This window comes from Abramis brama (genome assembly GCF_963993115.1).
Source record: "Abramis brama genome assembly, chromosome: 17".
In the NCBI taxonomy this organism is placed as follows: Eukaryota; Metazoa; Chordata; class Actinopteri; order Cypriniformes; family Leuciscidae; genus Abramis; species Abramis brama.
The window spans coordinates 22349585-22376835 of record NC_139979.1 but is presented as its reverse complement, the minus strand read 5'-3'; the positions used below and the strand labels follow the sequence as shown (position 1 = coordinate 22376835).

Sequence of the window (27251 nt, the reverse complement as noted above, 5' to 3'; positions counted from 1 at the left end):
AAAACTTTCCTTTGAATTAAGTTGATTTTTCTGAGCCCATTGGCAGATATTTGTTCTCGTTTTATTCATAAACTCACTTCATTTTGATCAATTTCACAATTCAAGACTTGATTCTGTATCTCTAGTAAATGCATCTTGATTTAAGAATCTTTAGACATTTGCACTGGAAGATTTTTTTTGCAGTGTTATGAATTAAAAGGTAATGGATATCTGTTAGAAGTATTTTCAGCTCTAAATGTAAATGTCTAGGGAGAAACACAATGTGTTGTATTAGCAACACTTAAGAGAACATTTTGACGTATTGAGTTCCCTTTTATACCTCAATTTTATTTACTTGGTCTTAAAGTCTTACATTTACCTTCATATAACCTGCAGAAACCCTGTGTATGTTAAAGTTATAGTTCTGTTAATATATAGAAGGCCTTTGAATATTGTGTTAGACAGTGGTGGGCCTTCAAGTCGAAAAGATAGAGAACTATTGATGTACACTCATTTAGCAGATGCTTTTATCTAAAGCAATTATTGACTGATAATACAACAAAAGCAGTTCCAAATTGGAACAATAATATGAGGTGCCACAAAGCTCTAGAATTGCTCAGAAAAGGATATAAGTAGCTGGTATGGAGATGTACTGTAGGCGAGACACTGGAGAGTAACAGAGAGAGAATTCGAGAGAAGAATTTGTTTTGTTTTTTAAGTGTAAATGCTATTGCAATTATTTATTGCTGCTGCAATCCAAGGAATGGTCGTAATTGTCTGATTTTATAGCAAACATCTGAGTAAAACAAATTACCGAAAAAGAAAAAAATGTCTTTGGTTGGGGTGAAATTCTATGCGTTGGTTTTTGATTGGATTTTGAGATGTGGGCATTGCACTCAAAAGTGGAGGTAGATGAACGCGAGCGTGCAGGTGCGGGGCTAAATGATTGGAGAAGTCCTGCCTACATCATCAGAGAGAAGTCTGTCGTTTCACCGGAAGATCCAGTTATGGCATTTTGATATAGAAGGGGCAACCACCAATCTTCAATGTAAAGCACTTTGATTGCTGAGAAAAGTGCTATATAAATTTAAATAATTATTACTATTATTATACAATAGATCAGGTGAAATTTGATTTCATGACCACTTTAAGTCATATTGTGAGATGCAATGTATAAGTTGCGACTAATAGTCACATTTGTGACGTACAGTCAGAATAACCTTTTCAAATAGTTTCCTCAGTGGTGAAATCCAGCTTACATTTTTATACGGAATGTACTGTATAATTCTAAATAGATAAGGCTATGTAAACCTAGATGATCTAAGTGCTTCTTTCATGTTCTGCAGACAAATTTGTCAAAATGAGATTATCAATGCTTGTTTATTGTCAACTACCATTGAACATAAATCAGGTTTGTACATGTAAATACTGTAGCTGTATGGGGCTCTCTAGTGGTGAGGATCTACATTACATCACATAATTTTCCTTTTGATACAGTATTAACCCTCCTATTACCTTTGGGGTCAATTTGACCCCATTCAGTGTTTAACGTCTCAAAATACATACTTTAAAAAATTTTTTTTGCTTCAAATTTAAAGACTTTTCCTAATTTAATGGGGACAACTGGGTAAACATAAAATTAACATGATGATAGGTTTTCAATGTTCTGTACGTACTTTTGTAGCATCGGTGTTCTTTGGGGTCAATTTGACCCCAGGCTCATTTTGCTGTATAAAACATATAAGAAATATAATTTTTTTTGTTGTTCACACATTGGTGATTAGGCACAAATCCCACATTTATTCTGGATGATATTGAGGTCATTATAAGTTGAGATTTTATGATCTTCAAAAACCTTCCCTCTGCTTTAGGGCCCTAACCTGACATTACCATATAGGCCTACTTGAAGTATTGCGAGAACCACTGATAGTTCACACGATATAGTGGAGGGGGGAATCATAATTCTCACAAGAAATTAGATATTTCCAGTGCCAATTATATATTTCCAGGGAAGGGAAAACATAATTCTTGCAAGAACTTTGATATTTTGTTCCGTGGGGGAGGGGAAAACATAATATAGGGGAGGAGCAAATGTATGAAAGCTTCCACAGAAGCCTTATAAACCATTTCTCTTTGTGCTTTGTGAGCTCTCTCTTTATGCTCTTTCTCAATTGAAAATTACCTCTTAGCAAAGTTTTTTGGGGTTTTTTTGGGGTTCTATACGGACCTATTCGCCAGCAAGACACCAGTCGACCCGCCCGAAATGCAGGACGACGCCATACCAGCCATCCCGTCAGTGTTGACCAGTGAGGTCAGGCATGCGATCCAGAACATCCAGAAAGACCGGGCGCCAGGGCTGGACGGAATCGAGGCCGAGCTGCTCAAAGAGGGTGGACCGATGCTGTGGGCAGCATTGGCCAGCCGTTTCAGCCGCTACATGGCGCAGAAAAGAACACCAGATCAATGGCAGACGGCCAAGACAGTGCTGTTGTACAAGAAGGGTGACCGCGAACAGCTGAGGAATTATCGGCCAATCTGGCTCCTGCCGACCGTGTACAAGGTCTTCACCAAGGTGCTGTACAACCGACTAGCCAGGTAGTTGGACGAACAACAGCCACCCGAACAGGCCGGCTTCTGGTCTGGCTACAGCACAATGGACCACATCCACGTGCTGAACCAACTGCTCGAACGCTGCCGGAAGTACAAGATGCCCTTGGTACTGGCCTTCATAGACTACGAGAAAGCCTTCGACAGCATAGAGATCAATGCCGTACTGCTCGCCCTACAACAACTGGGCATCTCCTACGAGTACGTGGACCTTTTGCGGGAGCTGAACAGCGGATGCGCCACCAACATCACCTTGTTAGACCGGACACTTCCCACTTGAATGACAGGGTACAGCTGTGGCCAAATTTGAAATTTTTGCTGCTTCAGTTGTTATGATGTTGATTCACATTTTTCTAGATTATTGTGCAGAGTGATCAGTGGCATTTTACATCATTTCAAAAAGCTTTATCACAAAACCCCAAATTTCACTGTTTTTGTCCTTGGCACCAAATTACCAGCTAACATCATTTTACTAATCATATCATCAGCACATGATTGCTATAAGGAAGGAAGAAGTGCTTCCAATCATTGTGTTCTTCTGTTAGCAATGGTTTCCTCCAAAGAAAGATGGAGGATCATCTTTGCATCAAAATGGCCTCCATTTACCAGATCATCAAGAGCTTCAAGAATAGAGGTTCGGCTGCAGTGAAGAAGGCTTTAGGATGTCCCAGAGTGTCCAGCAAGTACCAGGAACTTCTCCTGAGGAATCAGCTAGGGAATCGTGTCACCACCAGTGCAGAACTGCTCAATATTGGCAGCAGGTGGGTGTGAGAGCATCTGCACAAACAGCGAGGCCAAGACTTTTGGACAACGACCTGGTGTCAAGAAGGGCAGCAAAGAAGCCACTTCTCTCCAATAAAAACATCAAATATTGGCTGAAATTCTGCAGGAAGTACAAGAATTGGACAGCAGAAGACTGGTGCAAAGTTAATGTATCTGATTAGAACATCTGGAAAATCGATTGTCCAGAGAAGAAAAGGTGAACGCTACCATGAGTCCTGTGTCGTGCCAACAGTGAGGCATCCTGAGACTATCAATGGGAGTGTCATATTGACCCCAAACCTATCCTTGATAAAATATATTGTATAATATAATAAATAAATAGCTATTAAAACACCAAAAATATATATAATTTTTGAATTTTAGATAAATCAGTGACATTTTATAGTGATTTGCTAATTTGTCCATAGTCGTGCAATAGGTATTCTGGATGTATAAGGGGTGGGGGTGGGGGTGGGGGGTTGGTGGTGTTTTATTTAAAGGGCTATTTAAGTAGTCAACAAAGAAACATAAAGTACCTGACTTAAACCTTTGGGGAAAAAATCAAATTGTGGGGGTTTAAATTGGTGGGGTCAAATTGACCCCAGTGGGTAAAAGATGTTGGTAGATTTGAGGGTAACAGGAGGGTTAAAGCATAGATAACAAAAGAGAAGATGAATGCATTAACACTATAGACCTTACTGTATCATATTAGATACGCAAATTTCTAAGGCCTCTAAATTATCAACCTGATCCCTGATTAAAACTTTGCTGAAAAAACTGTTGTACACAAACTTCCACATGTTGTCTGATTGATAGTTTATATTTTTTTTGTATAATTGTAAAAATGTCAAACTTCAGGATGTGGTGAATCTTTACTGATTTTTGTAAAGTAAATTTTATATTCCTAGTAATATTTCAAGATGAACACTTTCTGGACGATGTATATAATCCATACATCGTTTTTTAGAATCAGGTTAAAATATGATACAACATGCTTTTGAGGAACGTTCATTTGTACATCTCTCAATCATCATTGTATTGCCTTGCATTAATGCTGCCTTCATGTGCTATCGTAAATTTCCTACTTCCCACTTCTGAAGTCATGATTACGAGCGTGTTGCATTCAAGTGCTTTGTTGTCAGAAAAAAAAGGAATCATGGAGGACACCAGGTTTATTCTTGCTTATTTTGGGGGAAAATCTTATCAAAGCTAAAATGATATTTAGTGTCATTGACAACCATATAAACATTCACCAAGCTCTCTAGATAGTCAGCTTGCTGAAGATTCTAGATATTTCTGTCAAATACAGGCTATTTCCGCTGTGTATAAAACATGCAATATGCTTCAAATGATTATTCATATATGTAAATATGCACTACTTTAATGATAAGACAAGGCTCTCTAGCTGTTCTAATAAAGTCTAATAATCTAATAAAGAAAGCTCGCCCATCTTCGGTTGATACCCAAACATTCATGTCCAGTTTTTAACTAGAAAACTTGTATTTATTACGATAATTCCGGCATCTTAAATGCCACAATAAAAAGAGAGGCTCAGTTTGGGCCTCTGAATAAAATGGAGGTTTTATTTCACATGTCTTTTGGTTCCCACATACCGAAGACACGTTTGTTTGCGTGTTCAGAGTGCACAGTATGTTTGGACCTCATATGTTTAATGCTAAGATCTTAAGCGTGTGTGTTCTGAAGTGGTGTGTGTGTGTGTGAGGTTATTAAGGCTGTTTTCCAGCAGTGGTCAGGCATGCAGCCCAATGTTTCCTCACCGAGTCTCATTAGACCCCAGGATGAGCAGCCATCAATCACAGAGTTTTTCCTTTAGCCTTTCCACACAGCTGCATTACTCTCTCAGTGCCCAGCACCAGCCCTGCTATCGATTACCACACACACCTTCATCTGTTAGTGAGCACTAACACAGGTTGGCGTGGTCTAGTGTAACAAGGCTGATCAGGACAAAATATTGTGCAGAAAAAAACCTGTTATTATATTTGTGACCTAAAATCATGTTGTGTCACTGGCTACAAAACATGATCTATCAAGTCTTTTGGCTACCAGATGTAAGTAACTGCCAGTAACTCCATGATCTCTAGAGTGACTTATCCTCTCTCACCAGTTTGAAGGGGAGCTGTTCTTGTGTCCTGGCTTTCCAGCGCCTCCTGATCTGGACTACACTGGGTATCACAGCTACATAGACGAGAGATTGCCCTCGGAGAGCCCTGGTCTCTACAGCATGCACCCTAATGCTGAGATTGAGTTTATGACAGCCACGTCTGATGCCCTCTTCAAAACTTTACTGGAACTGCAGCCTAGAGACTCATCAACTGGAGAGAGAGCATCACAGTGCATAGAGGAGAAGGTAAAGCTATTTGCTAACTATCATGAGGATGTGTATGCACTGCTGTTCAAAGGATTGTGATCTAAGATTGTTTTAATGTTTTTGAAAGAAGTCTCTTATGCTTATCAAGGCTGTATTTATTTGATAAATGCAGCAAAAACAGAAATATTAAGTAAGGAATAATTGACTCCGGGCCGTTGAATTATTAGACAAATAATGCACACCCAAGGTGCTAATGCGGCCACGACACGAGGCAGAGTAGCAGTTACACCTTGGGTGTGCATTATTTTGAATAATTCAACGGCCCGGAGTCAATTATTCCGCTTATACTACATTAACCACACCCCAAAACATTGTTCAGATGATGTATTTTAAGATATTTGTCAGGTTTTTGTCCTGTTTGTGGGACGAATTTCCTGCGCATCTAATCCCAAGCCTCCATTGCCAATTCCAAAACGTCATTTTAGAGCCAGTAACAGAGTTCAGCCACTGATAGCAGACTGATGCTTATTGGTTTCTTAGTTCTTTTTTAGTACCTTAGTATTCTACCACTTTCTACGAATTAATAAAAAAATTATTTAAAAGATTCTCCTATACGGGATCAGCCTGCTTGTATTTAGAGTGTATAGTCACTATGGATGCATAGTTTTTTCTTCTTCCTGGGTCAGGTGAAGAGTGTTCTGGATGACATGCTGGAGAAGTTACCTGAGGAGTATAATCTAGCAGAGCTCATGTCTAAGACCGTTGAGAGGAGCCCCTACATCCTGGTGTGCCTGCAGGAGTGTGAGCGGATGAATCTGCTGCTGGCAGAGATACACAGATCTTTAAAAGAGCTGGACCTGGGACTGAAGGTCAGTGCAGTTGATTCCTGATTATTCAGAAGCGGTTGTGTTTCAATACTACGCCGCATGTTTTAGTTCTGGAACATCTGCATTTTTATGTGTATTTGATGTGGAAAAGTTTTTACACCCAACCAAATAATGTGAAAAGGTGTGAAAATAATGTGAACGCCAGGATGTGAATTAATGAATCTTACTACGGTAAAAGCATAGCTCATGAATAATAATTAGGTATCATTGATTTTGCTTCCATGTATCCTCTATGAAGAGTTATGTAATAATTCATATAGTTAACTTGAGGGTGAGTAAATGATGACAGAATTTTAATTTGTGGGTGATCAAATCCCTTTGTTCCAAACCTGCATGAATTTCTTTCTTCAAAATATCTTCTTTTGTGTTCAGCAGAAGAATGTTGGTAACCAAACAGTTGATGGACCCCACTGACTTCCATAGCATTTTTTTCTCCATACAATGGAAGTCAACTGTTTGGTTACCAACATTCTTCAAAATATCTTCCTTTGTGTTCAGCAGAAGAAAGAAATTCATACAGGTTTGGAATAACTTGAGGGTGAATAAATGATGACAATTTATTTTGGGGTGAACTATCCCTTTAAGTATTGACTTGAGGGCGAGTAAATGGTAAAATTGATTGTAAAAATGTAAATTTGCATTTAAAAAGAAACCACAAAGAAAGTAACATTGCTATCACTTCATTCCCTGTGCCTGTAAAAACATGAATGATGTAATGTCATGCAATTTTCCAACTGTTTCGTCTTTTATACCCTCACAGACTATACCCATCACTAAGGACCACTAAACCAGAAATGTTAATATATGTGTGGAAAAAATAAATTATACATTTTACAAAATGTATAAGTTATAAATATTTTATATATATATATATATATATACATATATATATACCTCTGCTTACTTGTATATGTACTTTTTTTTTTGTTTAGTTTTCTACACCGAGTGTTAACTGAATCCGTGTTCTCTAACATGATGTTACAGGGTGAATTGAGTCTTTCTTCAGACATGGAGCTGCTCCAAGCGGCTCTGTTCTACGATAGCGTTCCAGAGAGCTGGAGCAGGCTGGCATACCCTTCAACCAAAACACTGGCTCTGTGGTACAGTTACCTTCATGTATAGAAAAAAATCTAAAACTCTAAACCGTATCACATACAGTACAGTAGGCTTGAGTGATGAGGTCTGCAAAATCATACTCTGCAGGTTTCGTGACATTCTAGCTCAGTGTCGGGAGTTGGACACGTGGACTCAAGACTTTGTGTTTCCTGCTGTGGTTTGGATCTCAGGACTCTTTAGTCCTCAATCCTTTCTCACAGGTGAGACAAATGCACACAAACACACACATACACTGTACAAAAGGGCTCTTGCTGTCACCGTGCTGAAAATGTTCTGTTTTGCAGCGATTCTGCAGAGTATAGCTCGAAAAAACAAGTGGCCTTTAGATAGGATGAGTCTGTCCGTGGACGTCACCAAAAAAACCAAGGATGATTATGGGCATCCTCCTCGAGAGGGAGCGTTCATCCATGGACTCTACATAGAGGGTGAGTATAAGCTCAATTCTGAAGTGAATTTCATGTTGGTGTGGATGAATGATGGATTCTTGATGCGTTCCACAGGTGCTCGCTGGGATAGCTCCTCAGGTCTGTTATCGGAGGCTGTTCTGAAGGAGTTGACTCCGGCCATGCCAGTGCTGTACATACGTGCGGTCCCCACCGACCAGCAGGATGTGAAGAACACCTACGAGTGCCCAGTGTACCGCACCAAACTCCGCGGCCCCACCTACATCTGGAGCTTCCCTCTCAAAACACACCAACCACCTGCAAAGTGGGTTCTGGCTGGAGCGGCCCTGCTTCTGTCGGTGTAAATGAAAGACCAACTCTATTTCCCCCATAGAGGTTCTTATATAAACAGTATGGTGTTGATCCCATAATTTTTAGCTATAAAAATTAAAGCAATGTTTTTTTAATGTTTTGTTTCCATCCAAAGTTTCCAATTTAACCTATGCGCAAAATTGGAGTATCGCATAAAACATTTGCGAATAATGCACCGTTTCCATCCCATGTGCTCAAGAGAACAAAATCGTCACATCCTGGGGAATTGACGCAAAATACCTGTAATAAAAATGTAAGTTACTGCAATCGGGGAAGCCATATTGGCTCTTAAATGACTTGTGCCTCAGTGCCCACAGACGAAACGCAATAACAAATGCTCTCATGTTATCTTTCGTTCGGAGGCGGATGCCTGGTGTTTAGGAACGCAAGTGTGCAAGACTTTGGCTCAGGCCTTCCAGAATGACCAAACCAACATTTGAGATGCTGTGCAATGAAACTGGTCCGTTGGTTGGTCCAGTTATGCCGTCTCACATGATCTGTTGAGGCAAAGTCACACTTTGCTTTTTTTTTTTTTTTGTGCATTGTGGGATTTATTCGTTAAATGTTTCCATCATAGTTTATGTGCATGTTTGAAAAAAAGTTTTTTATGCACATTTTTGGAATTTATGCGCATCTGTTCAATTCTGTGCATTTTTTTTTAATACAATATCCTCAAACTTAAAAATAGGTGGATGGAAACATAGCTAGTATAATATCGTTTATGAATTTAATTTTGCATTTTAATCAGTGTTTTAATGTATGTATTTTAATTTTGTCTGATGCAGGGCTGCGCGTTTAACTGGAATAAAACTGAAATCGTGGGATGGTTTAGTGTAATCGCAAATGCTGCGATTTAAAGACGTGCGTCTTTTACACATCCTTTTTTTCTTTTTCTTTTTTTTAGTGTCTTGGACCGGCTTAGTTGGTCCACCGGTCCATCTCCGCATCTGCTGTGAGATTGGATCGCTTATAATGTGTACTTGATAACGCAACAATCTTCACATAATGAGAAGCGATTATAAACCGGCTGTTGTCAAAAATAATTATAATAATAATTAAAAACTCCATGTGGTTTTCCGCCAAAATAATAGCTTGATGGTTTAACATCAGTAAAATTACAAAGTAAAATTACTAATATTTATGACTTATTTTAATATTTTATTTAGAACCTAACAATATAATGACAAAAAGTTTGACCAAATAGGCCTTTATCACAACACAATAGAACGCCGGAAGTAGCCGCGAAGCAGTGTACAGCGTCTTCCGGTTATTGCATTCACCATGGCTTCATGTTAATTATCACTGGACTACTTCGCTCTCGCGTCTCCGAAAAGTTTCATTTTTTTTTTGTTTTCTTGATTCCATTTGAATGGTTTAATTAAATTGTTATAACCAATTGTTTAAAATGTAATGATTTAAGAAAAAATTTCTTCAAAGGTTAACCAAACTTTTATTTTGACGGGTTGCCGTGTAGACCTTCTCTCTGTGTGTTATGATGATAGTTTCTCTCAAATGAAGCTAAAAAATGCTGCTGAAGTGACTCTCAGAGCGGCTGTGTTGATGAAGTGCATTAATGTTAATAAGTAAGGCTGAAAAAAATCGCGAGCGTCATGCGTGCCTCACTGTGTGTGTGTGTGGTAAATGAAACGCGTCGGTGCCATTCATTCACAGAGACACGCAGAACATGCACGATTCCTATTTAAATAGTCTTTATGCAGTTTAATATTGACAGACACTGGTCTATATCGCGATTTTATTTAAGTTTACTGACCTACTTTTCATCTAAATGTGTAACTAAGTAACCACCGGAAGTGCGAGTACACTGCTTAGCGATTTCGAACGTTCCGAAACCAGGAAATGAGATAAAGGCCTATTGTGACGTCCTACAAACAAGCACAAGCCTTAAGTTTTTTTTTGCATTTGAAAACACAATCTAATTGTAAATTTTTATTTTTTTTAAAGAAAAATCACAATTAGATTTCCCCCAAGTCGTGCAGCCCTGTCTGATACCTATTGTATCCTAAATTGTGATACCTAAATTGTGCACAAAATCTAAATACAATAGAAAAAATGTGTAATAAGTATTGTTATAATATTGCAATTATTGTAATAAGTATTGTACTGTAAATATTAACGCTATATTGATGTTGTTATTAGCTTAATTAAATTTAAAGCAGCTCAGTGAATGACACTATCTCCTCGAGTGCCGCACAATAAGTCTCAGTAGATTATGAACCAGGCTGATACTGATTTTCAATTGAGGTGTGTTTGACCTTCCTCTCCTGATGAATACAGATAGATCAGTATGATTCATCTCACGTCGGTACAGAAACCAATTTATCATCTTTGAATGACATGCTTGGTCTTATCCATTTTTTCCCTCACGTGTCCCTCGATGTGATTTAATAACTTCTACAGTGAACTGCTGAACTGTACAAATGTGATTTTGTTCAACAGTAGCTATTTTAGAAGGTATTAAACATAAAAATCTACGGAGTACACAATCACAAAAACACACAACATCTGCTGCTGTGTTTGTCTGTATAGTTCCTTGCTATGACGCAGACCTTGTCAGGAGACAAGAAAATGATACATCTGTCCAAGAGAGGGAAATGAGAGGTTAGCACAAGCTGTGGCGCGGTCCCTCCCCTCTCAGCGAGTCCAGCGGCGGCCTCACAGCAGGTAATAATGGCCCAGAACAGGATGGATCAGTAACTGTTTAGACAATTCATCCTCGTTCTCACTGAGACGGCTGAGATGCCAATTTAGCGTCACAGAGAAGATTCACACTCTTAAGTGACGTGTAATGAGATCTCTGGTTTATTAAGTAGTCACTATTTACAGACCCCATGAAATCAAAATACAAATTTTTTGGCTTTTCCGGTTGGCTTCGCGGTCTCCATAAGATAATGTACTCTTAAAAGTTAAAAGGTATTTAATACTTCTGGAACTCATTACTAAAAAAATATATATATTTTTTTATATAATAATAGGTTATGTTTACTATATTTGAGGTGTGTATATATGTAAAAATATACTGTATTATAATAAGTTATGATCGTATGGGAGTTGTGATCCCATGAGAAAATACTATACCGGAAGTTTGCATAGCCACTGAGATTTTAACAAAACTACAAGCAATACTTGTACAACTACTAACACGGCTGTAAATTAAAAACTATAGGTTCTTGTTAACAAAACAAAAAAATGGAGCCGTTCAAATCCCCCTCATTCTTAAAGTTGCATAAGGAAATGTTAGCACACAAAAGAAAACTGCTCGTCAGGCATTTTACAGTCTTTTATTCTCAATTATATCAGAGAAGAAATGTCGTTGCAAGAGGTGGAGGCGAAGTAACACGGATAATTTATAATAAATGCTGCAGTATATATAAAAAAAAAAAGAATTGTCCATTTTGATTTCATGGTGACTTTAAAGGTGCAGTATGTAATACTGAGAGTGAGAAGAGCAGTTGAAATGGGGGAGGGAGGGGTTCTAGCAGACCAATCACAGCGTTTGCAGTCTGTGTAGAAAATACCAAATAGCTACTATTGGGTAAATTGGTATTGGGCGGGATAAAACATACCAAAACAAAAACATACATTACGACACGGAACGCACATTTCAAAGTAGAATAATAGCATTGTATTTTGGAGAAACATGTATTTTAACTTAAATTTCTCAAAAAGCCAAAAAATGACATGCAGCATCTTTAACAGGAATGTCTGTTAATTCACATTCCTACCACTAGGTGGCGGTACGTGTCTAGTTTACATTTGCATACAATGTAAGGTAAAAAAATATTAGGCAAAAGATGGATTTTACAGCATGGGCACACAAAAAAAGAAACAAAGACAGTGGCAAAGGATTTTTTTTTTTTTTTTCTTTAATGTCAGGCTCTTAGTAAAGAAAACTAGTGCAAACAGCAGCTACAGTCAGTCACTGCTAACAATTTTTTTCTGAAGGTGAGATGCACACCTTTCTATTGCTTTATGACCTGGCTTTTTTTGTATTTATTTTTTTTAAAAAGTCTTAGTATTTACAGAGTTCACACATGAACCTCAGGCATTATCAGACTGGTCAATCAATGGCGTCGCCAAATCCTTCAGACCATCTGATCACATTTACATTACATCATTTCTTTGTATTTAAAACCTAGGCGTTGTCTTCCCCTTCTGAATCAGGGACAACTTTGTTGTTTAATAAATATCTTAATGTCTCATAAATCAAAGTACAACTTATACAAAGAAATCTATACTTTTGCTTTCTTCAAGCACTATCTAGTGTCAGAACCATTGCTCACCGTTGTTTTCAAACAGGAGGTTAGTCCATAATTTGTATCCAATTATTATGTAAAAGTCTGCAAAATAAATTGCATATATTTTCTTAAAGATATGCATTATTTAAATATGTCCTTATAGTGTGTGCAAGTTCAACTAATGGCCTTTAATCTACAGTTCTACTTCTTGCTTCTGGTAGCAATACTGTACCTAAAATACAGTGTGCTGCCTTGAGATATTTTTCTGATTGTCTACAAATAGTTTGTTGGACATGATCTAAAAAGGCATCAAATTGTTTTAGATTTGTGTGCATGTAGGTCAAATCCCATACTAATTGGACTACAATAGAAATGAAGATTCTTTTCTCATATATGCATTGCTAAAAACAATCCACTGGCTATTGTTGTGAAACTATTTTGAAGTGGCAAACTGTCTCATAACAACTAAAACTCTGTCCTACGCTACTGAGTGAAAGTCTGCTGTACAAAAAAACATCTGACTCTCAACATGATGTTTCTGTACTGTAACTTACAGAACACTGGGTCACTGTAATGTTTCATTTCTGTTTCAACTGTACTGTAGATTTCAGAAGCAATTTTATATTTCGCAGTCTTGCATGATTCAGCGTCTTTCTTCGTTTCACATTATTAATCTTGTGGAGATTTCTTTGGCTGTGCGATACACTGTATCTGCTCGGTGTGGTTGGTGTGAGTGTGTCTCCCCCTAGTGGAGGACATACTCATCACAGTCTTCTGTCCTGTCGTTCAGTAGTTGATTTAGGATGTGTGGAGTTGCTCTATGTCCTGGGCTCAAGTCTATGTGAGAGCTCAAATAGAGTCTGTTGATTGTCGATGACGTGCAGGTAATTGATGTACGTTCTCACTTCCACGCTGTCCTTCTGGGACAACATGTTTCCTAATGGACAAAAGACAAAAATCATTCTTATAACCTATAGAGAATCAACACAACAGGAGTGAGGCTGACTTTCAGTGTACTTGAAGCCACTAAACTGTGATGAACTATTTTAAGTGTAGAGACAGATTTGGGTCATGCAGTAATATATATGGACCTGTGTGTTCAAATAAAAGTTGAAGTGTGTCATTGTTTTAAATACTAAAATATGTTCTGCCATTCAGGCTTAATATGAAAAGACAACCAAGTAAAGCATTTTTAGGCTGATTTTCCTGAGAAGGGCAACACTGGCGCTATCAAAACGTTTTGGTTGTTTGAGCAGTCCGACCAGCAACAGCAACATTAGTTCAACCAATGGCATGAGATTGGGGCGTGACTATCTGGTTACCTGGCCAATAGGAGATTGTGGGCTAAGTGTTTGGGAAAAATGTTTGAAACAGCCTTTTTTTGTGTGTGTGTAATTCCATTTGGATGTGGTTGCTGTGCAGAGATTACACACTTAAGCAAGGATACATTATTTTATTCTTGTAAATCTGTGTGTTTTGAGCACTTACCCATGTGATCTGTCCGACACTGCCTGATAATCCGCACTGTGTCTGCTATCATGTGCTGCACAAAAAATACATCTCACATAAGCTTGATTTGTTCACTTGATGGTACTGTATGTGACATTTAAAGGGATAGTTCACCCAAAAATGTCATCATTTACTCCCTCGTGTCATTTCAAACCTGTATGACTTCTGTGAATTGAGAAATGTCCCCTCATACAATGGAAGTCAATGGTAACCAAAACAATTTGGTGACCAACATTCTTCAAAATATCTTCTTTTGTTCCACAAAAACAAGAAGTCATATAGGTTTGGAATGACATGAGGGTGAATAAATTGACAGAATTTTCATTTTTGGGTGAACTATCCCTTTAATTAAAACATAAACAATAATAAAAGGACTTGTATAAGGCCCAACTATTGACTTACTAGCTTATCGAAGTTGACCAGGTTGTCGAGAAAGGTTTTGTTGCCCTCGTGAATGAAGGTAATATCTGTTCAGATAGAATGTTTGTTCAAATGTCACTACACACATTTCTGTTGCAAAAATGGCCAAAAGAGACTCTCAACATGTCCAAAGAAACTAGTGATAAATGCTAATTATTTCTTTTAAACTGCTTGTTAAAGGAATTGTTCACTTAAAAATGAAAATTGTCATAATTTACTCACCCTCAAGTTGTTTCAGACCTGTATGAATTTCTTTATTTTGTTGAACACAAAAGAAGATATTCTGAAGAATGTTGGTAACCAAACAGTTGATGGACCCCATTGACTTCCATAGTAATTTTTTTCCTACTATGGAAGTCAATGGGGTCCATCAACTGTCTGGTTACTGACATTCTTCAAAATATCTTCTTTTGTGTTCAACAGAAGAAAGAAATTCATACAGGTTTAAAACAACTTGAGGGTGAGTAAATGATGACAATTTTCATTTTTAAGTTGACTATTCCTTTAAGTCATGATGTAAAGAATACTGTTTTGGGGTCCAAGCCTACTGGTTTCAACTATCTCAACAGCCGTTTATGAGAACTACTTATTCATATCACTCATTTAAGCTAAGCTTTGAAAAACTCACATTGTACACTACATTACAGAACCCAACACTTTAAAGATTCATAAAAGATTAAATCACTGTCTGGCCATCTGAGATGTTGGAATAGGTTAAGATCGTGATTTTTTGTCAGTAGTATTACTACACACAGTGAATGTATATTTGAGCCGTTTGCTTTTGGCATTTGATAGTGTTTGGGCGCGGAATATCTGTTCTAATATCTGTTGTGTTGGGTTGCCTCAGTCTAAAACCGCCATATTTAAACATTTAAAGTTGACACGAAATAGAAATTCACCTGTTTTCTAAATTTATGTTATTGATCATATTGTGAATTATTCATCCATGCATGTTTATTTTATTTTTAGACCTTGTGGCTGCTTAGAACACGATGTCATGTGCAGATTACTAATGATCTGATGATATTGTGTGTGTTTTTGGTTGTAGCACCTTTCAGTAGCAGAGGTAGGAAAGGGATCTTGGGAGACTTCATCTTCCTGAAGGCATCTCTGTAGGCTTTATGGTTTAAAGAAGGGTCCTGTGGGTCATGCAGAAGCATTAATGTGTACATATTTGTATTATTTTACCTGTGAAAGCATCTGGTTTGTCTCAAATCTCTTCCTCTGTAATGCCACCTGCTGTTTCCTCCCTGGAGTCTCTGATATGATTACGGCTTCATATATCACATCCTAATGAGCCGTAAACAGCACAAAATGCTCTAGCGGGAGGTGAACTAGCAGGAGGCGACTTAAGATTGTGATGAGGCAGTCACTTACCGTCAGGCTCTCCAGCTCGGAGAACAACTTCCTGAACTTCCCAGGGACTTTCTGAAATTAGGACGGTTAAAAAAAATTCCTGTTTAGCACATTTTGCAATACACTCTAGTTTCTTGCTTCTAAAAATAATTACAAAGATTGATGTTGAAAATCTGACTGCAACACTACCACTCCACATATACAGTAGTGTATTTCTATGCATTGGAGTTGTTGTCTTCCTACCTCCAATGTCTGAGTGAGTCGACTGACAGCGGGACTGTTCAGTCCCATAATAATCGCAAAGAACGAGTTCAGGTTCCTCTGTGCTTTACAGCTACGAAAGAGTGAGAGAGACAACAAGAAAGGAGAGGAACATGAGCATGTACACCATCTGATTTATTTGAGTAGAAAGAAATACAACCACGAGTTATTTTAGCATGTTGCTATGTGATTGCAAAGGTGTTTTGGCTTGTTAGGTGGATGCTTACTGGCCCAAATCAAAAAGTTTACGATATGGCTCAGGTCCTTCGGAGTTTATGGGATTATTTCCGTCAGCGAGTGTGTGTTTGTGCACGTGTACTTACTGTGCTGCGATCTTGATGAATTTTTTGAAGAGTTGCACACGTTTGCAGAGGGTTGTGCACAGAAGCACTTCAGTCATCACCCACTGTTGAGTCTCATTACAGCGCTGCAACAGCTGCTCCAGCGCCACCGTGTGGCCAGCGCTCGCATCGCGGCTTAACGTGAAATGCACCAGCTCTTGCTGCACAGTAGTAAGGAAAATAACATGGCTATGGTTGCTGGGCCTTGTTGAACATTGTAGAGAATCTCAGTATTGAATCAAGACTATCGAGTATGTTCGATTTACAAGCCAGCTGTGTTTTTAAAGTGCCCCTATCGTGCTATTTTAAAGGTTCCTAATTTGGTTTAGGTCTCCTACAATAGGTTTACATGCATCCAAGGTCAAAAAACACCTTCATTTTCTCATAATCTTCATTGCAGCATTATCACTTTTCTCACAGTGTCTGAAGCAGCTCATTCAAGGATTTGTGATTCCGATAAGTTGAAGAGATGAGTCCCACCGTAGGACCCCAGTGGTATGCCTGGGTCTTAAGGTGGGACTCATCTCTACACCACAGCGGTCTTGAGTCTAAACCATTTCCTTCCCGAGAGCCTACCCTGCTCTGATTGGTCAGATGGTCCAGTCTGTTGTGATTGGTGTTCAAAATGCCCATTACCATTTTTAAATTTCAGCTTGGGACCTTGTATATTCTACTGAAATTCCACCCAAATATCACAAAGACATAGGAAACATAATCCTTATTAATACATATGAATCATCTTAAATCTGTTCATCATATTAAGTGATCATGTCTGTTGGATTAATTCATTTTCATTTTTAATTAATTTAATTGTTTTCACATATAAAAATTGCTCAATGCACATTCATAAACGGATCAAATATGATAAACAAGCTCAACCTTGCTTGAGCACCGTGAACAAACCTCAAAATTTTGGGTAAATGGATTTTCAATGGAGGGACAGAAATTCAAACGACATTACGGTGAGCAATCGATCACGTCATTTTCTTTTTTGGGTAGAATATTCCTTTAATGTTGGGTTATGTTCTTTTGTAGGAAATATTTTCTTTCATTCCAGACTGATATTATATAAAGCAACTGTGTTTGATAACTACCTCATTGCCTATTTTAAAGTTAAACTTCATTTTAGTTGTCATTTCTCTAGTACACCTTCTCTTGTGCTGCACTGTGTGAAATGTGAAGACGTTACCTCATGGACGTTACTAAAGAAACTCCAGTCACAGTTGGTGAGCGACACGGCAACATCCCATGTGTTCATGCCCAGCATCTTTACTGAGCGCTGGTGCCCATTATCAGTGAAGGGACTCTGGGAGAACAACACAGACATTCATCTGTTCAACGTTATACTTAAAGTGGGTCATTCACAAAGTCAGGCAGAGAAGACAGGCAAGTTTAGTCGTGTGTGGACCTGAACTAATGGTGTGGAAAGCAGGTTTGTTTTAAGAGCGGTTCAGAAAGCATCACTCTGACTCTCACCATGATGTCCGTCAGGTCTCTTCTGCAGACCAGCAGCCTCTCAGCGGCACTGAGTGAAGACGAGAACACACACTGATCCGACTGAAGCAGAACCTTCTCTGGAGAAAGAGAAAGAGAGAGAAATAACAATGAAGAGAAAGCAGCAATGGGGTAAACACAGTGAGGTACAACAGAACATGTATTTAAAAATCATTTATTTGGACCCCAATTTGGTAATTGGATACAATGGTCCTGAAGGCCTTCTTAATTTCTGTCTCCCAAAAAACCACCACAACATGTCCTTAAATACCTGTTGTCACTGTATACACTGAAAATGTTCCTGATTCATGAGGTCATTGTGGGAAGTGTCCAAAGGTTGATTTTCAGATTAGTTTGATCTCATGTAATAACATTTAAAATGTTGCAAAATTATGCAGCTAATGAGAATCCCACAAATGATCACATATATTTTGAGACTTAAGAGTTTATGATATTTAGTTTGAAATATTTTTATGATACTTATGACTTTGTGGTATTCAGTTTTGTTGAAGGTAATTAAATCAACAGTGTTTCAGCGTTTGAAGTGAAAATACAGATTTTCACCATATCACCTTATTGCAGGGGTGTTAAATCTGGTTGAGGTGTGTTTGATCAGGGTTGGAGCTAAACTCTGCAGGACAGTGGCCCTGCAGGAGCAGGTTTGGACACCCCTGCCCTATTGCACTAGCTGCCTTACCATTTGTATTCCCTTTATTAGCATCAGAAGAGGGGGCTTGTTGTACCCTAATGACTAGTTCAAAAGCATAATAGCACACCTGCAGACGTACGGACAGTGATGTCTCAAACACAAAGCTGCAGCAATGTCAATCAAAATGAAAATAGAAAGATGTTTGAACTCGATCAGACCTCCAGGATACGTGACGGCCATCAACACCATGTCGTCCTCAGCGCAGTCAAGCCTTTCGGCCACAGTCCTCAGCAGTTCCTGCACAGACACCTCACTGTGTGTCCTCACGCTCACGTATGAATCTATGGTCACGTCCACGCGACACAGCACTGAAGACACACAATTACCCAGCGCTGCATCTATCAGACACCAGTTCACATCAAAATGCCATACGACAAGATTCTCACATGCTGTTATACATAAACACCGCAGTCAGTCAGACCTCTGTGAGAGTGTAGGAGAGAAATATGAGGGACTATTTTATGAGCTTACCTTCCTTCCTCTCCCTCTGAGCTCCTCTCACAGGGTGCCAGTTCTCCTTCAGACTCAGCTGGTGGAAGAGAGCTTTATTCTGCAAGACAGTAAACGTATGGGATTGAGAATATTATTGCTTATGAGAAATACACATGCTAACACAGACACACACACACACACACGTTAAAGCAACAGTGAAAGCCTTATGCGGTATAACTTAACCACACAGCATTCTGCACTGTTTTTGTTATTGTTAACGAACTGAAATCATTTTTTATCTATTATTTATATTTTATTTTAAGGATTAAGAGCCAGATTTACTAACAGCTTGTTTTGGCATTAAAACCCTGTTTTGGCATTAAAAAGCTACAGTCAGGATTTACTAGACATGCAGTGAAAAAGTAGTGCTGAAAATGCGTGGATAGGGTTATTTTTGCGGCTGACCTTATTGCATATGCATTTGTAGGAGTTTCCCTTTCAGATGCAAAATTAATGGGAGGAGAGTATTTAAATGAATCATGCAAGGTGATTTACTAAGGTTTGCGCTCGTCAATTTACTGGAATTTGCGCCATTATTTCCCAGACAGCAACATAGTGTCGGCCCAGATCCGGCCCACATCTGGACCGTGTGAAATCCACATGAACCAGATTTGGGCCAGATCTGGGCTGACACTATGTTGCTGTCTGGGTTACCGCCCAAAAAGAGCATGTCTTTAACCAGATGCTAATTTGCACTGCTCTTGGTAGATTGTGTTGGTCATTATGGAAATGATCCGGATGCTTCTGTGTTCTTTAATTTGCGCAGAACTTTCCACTGCCATCTGCGCTTTTATGGGATTGCACTCTCACGCTAATTTGCCCCGTTTAGTAAATCTGCCCCTAAGTATAAAGGCCAATATTCTACACTTTTATAATGATTTTCAAGTCCATTTTTGAAAGGCTTTCTATCTCCATCTCTGGTTGAAACCTAAAATTACTTAAGATTACAAATTTGTTTTTTGATAACATCAGCTGCGCTTTGAAATTTGTCATTCTACACTTGAGACACACAGAGTAAGAAGAAAGTCCCACAAGATGCACATTTATACCTAAAACAAATGTGTCCTGAGCAAAAAAGTAGCACGTCTTCCCCCATAGCAGTTTAGTTTTACATGTTTTTGTTACTGTACCTTTAAGATCTCTACATGTAAATGCCTTTTGTCACCAGGGCAGGGCGAGTTGATGAATATTGAATAAGCATTGAGTGCACAAACTTACATCGATTATGCTTAAAAGCTGACAACATATAAAGTTTATACAGTGTCTTAAAACCATTAGTGATTTAAAAAGCAAATGCAGTTCAAGTCAAATGTTTTAAGGAAACCTGGCACTTAGATTTTTGCCCACTACCCAGAATTCACTTGCATGTCACTGGCTTTATTGGCATCCTGTCAGCTTATTCCGCAAGCGCGCGTCTTGTGTCATTCGGCATCAAGATCTGAGAAAAACCCAGTGATTTCAAAGTCTAATGTGAACGCAGTTATCTTGTGTGGTCAGATTTTTACAATGAGCTGTTTTCTGATATCTATCAGTGTTTCTCATCGATATATAAATGTGGGCGGACATATCTTAGCATTGCCATGGTTCAGTCGTCAATATCATGATGACTTCTGATGATACGTCCTCTTCAAACCACAAAAAGTTCAATCAAAGTGCACTGAGGTGGTTTCATTGAGCTTCTGTGCGATATAACAGATGGTCTTAACTCTTACCTTCTTCTGCGGAGAGGATTCATCTACCGTGCTGAGAGATGAGAGGGGAAGACCACAAGAGAGAGACAGAAAGAAATAAAGAAGAATGAGCCAAGGGGATCACTTGAAATATAAATGTGCCATTATATCAATACTGCAGGATGGCATCTCCCACCCGCTGCGAGGAGCGCTCGTAAAAAAGCCTTTTCTCATTCAGATCAGGCCTGAATCATCAGCTCTAACATTAAAGTCTGACACAACGTGATTTACTGATTGCCTCATCTAAATGAAAGCGCACAACGTCCTCATCCATGCACAGCTCATTCTGATTAAACAGCCTGATAAAAACGGGCAATCGGAGAGAGCTTTATAGTCTCCATATTCCCCATCTGATGCCTCTCTGATTAATCATTGGCCTTTCATGAAGCACCAGCAGGAGTGTGATGTATAGCAGAGAGGTCAACGGCAGGACTGCTGCTTACTAAACACAAATATTGGACGAGCGAAGCTCTTTGGCCTGGAGGAATTCATTTATTTTGCTCTGTCTGCATATGTATTAGAGGAATATTACAAAGCCACTTTCCTAATCCGGTGTTAATTAAGTTGTGGGCTCATGAACCCCAAAAAAACCTGACCCTGACCTTACTGTACTTATAACATGGCCGTCATGAATCCAGGCTTCAAAAAACAAGGTGAGGTGAGACATGACCAAAGAAAAGATTTTATAGTTCTTTATATAGGGAAAGCATAAGATGTCGTTATAATAATTATAATATTAAGTAAGGGATAATGTACACCCAAACGGTTGTTATCTCAAAATAAAACCAGACAGTGTGATTTTGTAATACGTAAATAATTGGACACAAAATACTGATTTGAGTTGAAATTGTTTATGGGCTCATTAAATGCATTGCTTCTGTGAAGAAAAACAGTTCCTAGCAAGCAGCTTTGAGTCTAGGCGAATGAACAAGTTCAAACAAGATGGACATTTAAGGGATAATGTACAGTTGCACCACTTATTACACTTTAAGGAGGAACGCCAGCTCCGTTTGAAAGAAGCACCGGCCTCAAATACCCGGATGAGATGGTCATTATACAGCGTAACTATTGACGATGGTCATTATGTCGCGACTGGCCAATCAGAAACAAGCATTTCAGAGAGCTGTGTAATATTATATATTACCTCAATAGGAGCAAAAAATGTTTGCTATGCAACATGAACACTAAGTACATTGTTCTTATTTTTTGATGTAAGTACATAGTAGTTAAAGACACAATATAAAGTGTAACCTGACTTAATTAAATGGAAGTTTGGAAAAAACTCAAAAATCTGAAGGGGCACATGCCTCTCAGTCAATTTCTGATTAAACAATATGTTGACAGTCATTCAAAAGAAGTCATTTAAAACTGCAGTTTTATAAATCCTTTAAAACTAATTAAAGCTCAGATATCCCCCACAGCAGAATGTGTCTGTCATCTCGAGAGAGACTGATGAGGATCTCAACTGTCTTCTTTGTAACATCATTTCACTCCTTTATTATCTCTCTGTTACTCTATTTCTCATCATGTCTCCCAGAAGTGAAAGGGAGAATGTCAAGGAAAACCATGCCTTGTTGGGCTAATCCCAAAGTGGTTGCATGGATAAAACTCAACATGATTTTATTTAAAAGACGAGAGTTTATAGGGCATCACTTTGTCTTTTTCCATCTCTCATTTTGCATTTTTAGGAGTATGAATAAGGGATGTCATTGTGCGAATATAATTGAGTCTTAAAATATCTGCCATAACAAAGAGCTTCCCAGAAATCAGTTGTGAACAAAAAATGTATAATTTAAGACTAATAAAATGAATTGTGTAAAAATCAGATGTGATGTGTGTGTGATAATGATGAAGTGACTCACTGTCTCCTTTGCATTCTTAGAAGTTTCTGAAGTTCTTTGAGATCCTTCTCCAGGGAGGGAAACTCATAGAGATCATCCAGAACGTGTCTGTACAGAGTCTGCAAACATGAAATAAACGCAAGATTAAAATTTCAGGTTGTGAATGTGGCATAATTTATTACTATTCTAACTAATATATATCAAATATTGATTACACTGTCTGAACGAATAGATCTGATTTGATTTAATTTTAATAAAAAAGGTAACTCCTTTTTACAGTGTCCTTGCTATGTCACATGTAACGTTACTTACTGTAGTAATAACTATATAATTACATACATCGATCTAACCCTATATTAATGTTGTTAATTTAGGGTACGTTTACACGCCAGCGATTGCAAACGTTTTTCCTTTGCAGATGACAACATGGTCAAAACGATACGGATCCGAAAGAACGATTAAAAAGTGGACATGGTCCACTGGTCTCCAGATAACTTTCCAGACAATTGCATTACAAGTATTATCCTAGTGATAATATGCCATTTGGATATTATATGGGGCATACTTAATTCATCAAAACATTTAAGTTATCAGGAGACCAGGATAGGGATAAACCGATAAACTATCGAGCGACGTCTTTTGATGACGTGTCCACGACGTTTCTGGAAGGTTAGCCAAGATTTAAAAAAAATGGAACTTTACCACGACGTCCTCACAACCTTGTCATAAATATAAACGTTGTAGGCTATATAATGTTATAAATATATATATAAACGTTGTATTAAGGAGGTTAAGTGTTCGTAAAAACAACAATTAAAAAAATTATAAAAGTGCCACTTCACGTGGAGGGGTGGCATTTTGCACATCTGAGCGGGTTTAAGAACTTCAAAATGAGTTTTAAATTCATTAGATTTTTTATTTATGCAATGTGTTGATTCTAGATGTTTATTTATATATAAATGCTGCGTGACTGACGTGTTTTATGGGCGTGCGGGTTGAACATTCGAGCTGCTTTCTTTCAAACCCTGGAGCGGCGCAGAGTTTCCATGGAAACGGCGCAGCAACACAACTAACAAAGCATCAAACTCCCTCTCTCGCTGTTGTTTTCACTGCCTTCAGGTGAGTTTATCCAAAATCACACAAATAATACACACAACTGTTCCTGACACTTTTCTTACGTGTTATTGACACACATCTGTTGAATATTTACTTTATAGAAATGATTTAGTGTCTTCGAAAAAGTCCGTTAGCATCTCACCTGTTTTCAGAAGATGCTAAGTAACAACAGTAAGGCAAACCTAAGCTCTTGTTTATAAAAAGTTTGGGCTTTTAATCACATCTTTATGTGTAGATGAGAGATTACGATAGTTTTGTAAAGGTTTTGCTGGCAGTTGAATGGGTGATTGGAAGTTGACTAATTTATTTAACAAACTGATATTTAACATAAATGTATTTGCTGTTAATCGATGACGTCACTTAGACGGAGCGCTACAATTGTCTGAAACTAGTTAAAATGCGTTTTGATTTTTCACGTAAAGAAATATTGATAAACGTCCTGTTATTTTAGCAGCGACAAAATAACCCCTTAACAACAGAGGGAAAGCTCCACGATTTCAACGTTTCTGAAGGAAGTTGCTGACAGAGAGAAACACAGGTGAACTTTCATATCCATTTCCCCACAATGTGTTTTACCTATATCACCATGCATATGTTTTTTCTTCTTCTTCTTTTTTCTCTCTCAATTTTTATTCATTTATTTATTTATTTATTTATTTATTTTAAGAAGGCTTTGACATCCGAATGTAAGTGACACTTTATGAGCAATATTACAACTGTAACGTTATGTGGCACGTCGACGCAAGGACTAATATGGTCCTTTGATGTTACGTCCTCGCAAAATGCCAGTTTGGTCAAGACGTAACGTTACTCATCACGTTCATGCAATGTACCACTAAAACGTCGACGATTATGGGAATCACAAAGTTATGTTACTGGAACTTTATGTGGTACGTCGCTATGACGAATATGGTCCGGTTAAGTTAGATCTTCACAACGTAACTGTGTTAGCTGGGTGAGAAAATAACTGTATCGTTAACAAAACTTGCACTTATAAACCAATTTTCAAAAGTTTGTGTTTTCAGGCCTCCAAAACGATGCTGTCATGTAAATGAACGGCCGAAACGCATAAAAAGTTTACCATTTTTAGTTGAAAACGGTGTCGTGTAAACGGCCCCTAATATTACTTAGTACCTAAACGAATAATTACACCGCAACAAGGACACCTTAAAATAAAGTGTAAACAAAAAAAGTGTGCACCAATTTCACTGTAATACGTTCACATAATCAAAAGGTCTGGGGGCATTTAAAAATCCTCTGAAGCCAGCAATAATCTCACAATCTCATCCTCATTATGAGGCATTAAGAAATCAAAAACTGTAGGGGTGGAGGCATTTTTGTATTTCCAAAAATAATTCCCTCCCCCTCTCTCTCTCTCTCTCTCCATCCATACCTTGAGGAATATTTTGGCTTGCTCGTCGTCCTGCGGCAGGTCTGTGCACTGCGAGCTCCACTGGGACAGCAGGTGCAGCACTTTTCGTTTCCTAAGCAGAGTGTCTCTCCCCTCCTCTTTCATCTGTCCTTTCTTTGAACAATAGGTGGACCAGGAGCAGTTAAGGCATCAAATCTCTTCTTGTCAAAACCACAGTTCAGAGGAAGGAGGAAATGCCTGAGGCTGAATTCTCCATATTAAATGAACAGAGGTTCAGTAAGAGAGAATTAATTGCGAGCCCTCGGCTAAACGGCGTAGGATTTGTTAAGTGGTTTAATGCCAGACAGAGCGTGTTGTTAAGATCATGTAAAGGAGCATGTATAACACAGTGCGGCTCGGTCATAGTACAATTCCATGAGTTGTTCATTGCTTCATGGGAGTCTCAGATCATCTTTCATTTGTTAACTGAAGAATATATCACTTAGAAATTACAATACATTCATGTATCTACAATATACTGTATACTCATCAAAATGTTGACACTTTACTGAATGATCTTTAAAAATATATATATAGGCTCATGCTTAAATTCAAGTTTTGTTGACAAAGATGAATTGTGCCTACATTTAAATTTCTTTTCAAAACTTAAATTGTAATATATTATTTAGGGGGTAGCACTTAACAGTTGTGTTCCCCATATACATACTATGTACTTTTTCTAGTAATTGCAAATAACTAGGTACTAACCCTGAACCTTCCCCTTAACCCATGTAGTTACCTCATATTACCAGTACTTTCTTAGGTAAGTACATGTAAGTGCACTGATACCCCTTTTCCACCAAAAAAGAACTGGTTCGGAACTGGTGCTGGTTCAAAGTTGGTTCAACTTGCGAACCTTCTCAGAACCTGTTTGTTTTTCCACTGACTAGAGAGCCCAGCGAACAACGTCGTTACGTCACTGTGTACGTTGCCATAGGCTACGTCTTAGCTTTCCTAGAAACGCTTGCGCCAACTTCAAGCATAACAATTACAATGGCGGACTACATCGCCTTTCTGCAAATGTTTCTCCTGGCATTGCGATCCTATATTGGGGTCAGAAGAAGACGTTTAGAACACATTTGTGCTGCTCGTCTGGATTACTATAGACGGAGGTTACGTTCAAGAAGAAGTTTGACAATAACCCCACCCCCAGCCCCCGACGTAAGCATGACGTGGTAAAAGAACGGTTCTAGTCCAGCAAAGAGTTGGTGCCGCTTTGGAACCAGTTTTCCTGGCCGAGAACCGGTTCTTTGGCTGTCGAAACACAAAGAACTGGTTCGCGAGTAGGCACCGGCTCCGAACCGGCACCAGCACTGCCTTGGTGGAAAAGGGGTAATACTGTAAAATAAGGTGCAACCATTAAATGTATTATTGATAATAAATGTTTAATATGTGAACTATATAATACTATTAAAATAATCTATTAACTAATGAATTATCTAGTAATATATTGCATTCTAATGTATTGTAAATATACAGTATGTTACATATATGCACATTTTTATTTAGCAAGGAGACATTAAATTGATCAAAAGTAACAGTCAAGACATTTATGATGTTGCAAAAAAAGCTATTTCAAATAAATGCCGTTCTTTTGAACATTCTATTCATCAAAGAATCCAGAATTATTTTTTTAAAGAAATATTATAATAAAATATTACGCAGCACAACTGTTTTCAACACTGATAATAAGAAATGTTTCTTGGGCAGTTTTTACTGTATTTATTAATCAAATAGTATTAAAATTGATTGTTCACGTGCATTAACTAATGCAGTAACTGATACCACTTTTAATCTTAAAAATATATTAGTAAATGTTGAGATTAACTACGATTAATAAATGCTGTAGAAGTATTCATTGTTAGTCCATGTTAAAGTAG

At 38.2% G+C, this 27251-nt stretch overlaps 2 protein-coding genes across 3 annotated transcripts in view; one reads left to right on the top strand and one right to left on the bottom strand.

Annotated features, from left to right (window-relative positions):
* LOC311067887 (dynein axonemal heavy chain 11) overlaps window positions 1-8514 on the top strand; it is a gene marked incomplete at its 5' end in the record, with an annotated part of 73867 nt that extends 65353 nt beyond the window's left edge. The window contains 6 exons of the mRNA XM_084090033.1: window positions 5474-5716; window positions 6364-6546; window positions 7549-7664; window positions 7768-7880; window positions 7965-8105; window positions 8181-8514. Coding sequence (XP_083946159.1) covers window positions 5474-5716; window positions 6364-6546; window positions 7549-7664; window positions 7768-7880; window positions 7965-8105; window positions 8181-8428 — 1044 coding nt within the window. The 3' untranslated portion in view covers window positions 8429-8514. The remainder of the gene's footprint in view (window positions 1-5473; window positions 5717-6363; window positions 6547-7548; window positions 7665-7767; window positions 7881-7964; window positions 8106-8180) is intronic.
* A 3805-nt stretch (window positions 8515-12319) lies between these two features.
* The window catches only part of rapgef5b (Rap guanine nucleotide exchange factor (GEF) 5b), a 62375-nt gene continuing 47443 nt past the window's right edge, over window positions 12320-27251 (bottom strand). Inside the window, exons 13-26 of one of the 2 annotated variants that reach the window (XM_084088446.1) lie at window positions 25354-25498; window positions 22866-22963; window positions 20986-21016; window positions 19253-19331; window positions 18940-19119; window positions 18055-18152; window positions 17768-17884; window positions 16561-16739; window positions 16220-16310; window positions 15998-16048; window positions 15672-15759; window positions 14603-14667; window positions 14180-14234; window positions 12320-13628 (exon numbers count right to left, since the gene is read on the bottom strand). In XM_084088446.1, coding sequence (XP_083944572.1) covers window positions 13510-13628; window positions 14180-14234; window positions 14603-14667; window positions 15672-15759; window positions 15998-16048; window positions 16220-16310; window positions 16561-16739; window positions 17768-17884; window positions 18055-18152; window positions 18940-19119; window positions 19253-19331; window positions 20986-21016; window positions 22866-22963; window positions 25354-25498 — 1396 coding nt within the window. In that variant the 3' untranslated portion in view covers window positions 12320-13509. The remainder of the gene's footprint in view (window positions 13629-14179; window positions 14235-14602; window positions 14668-15671; window positions 15760-15997; window positions 16049-16219; window positions 16311-16560; window positions 16740-17767; window positions 17885-18054; window positions 18153-18939; window positions 19120-19252; window positions 19332-20985; window positions 21017-22865; window positions 22964-25353; window positions 25499-27251) is intronic. The other variant, XM_084088447.1, reaches the window with a different exon arrangement.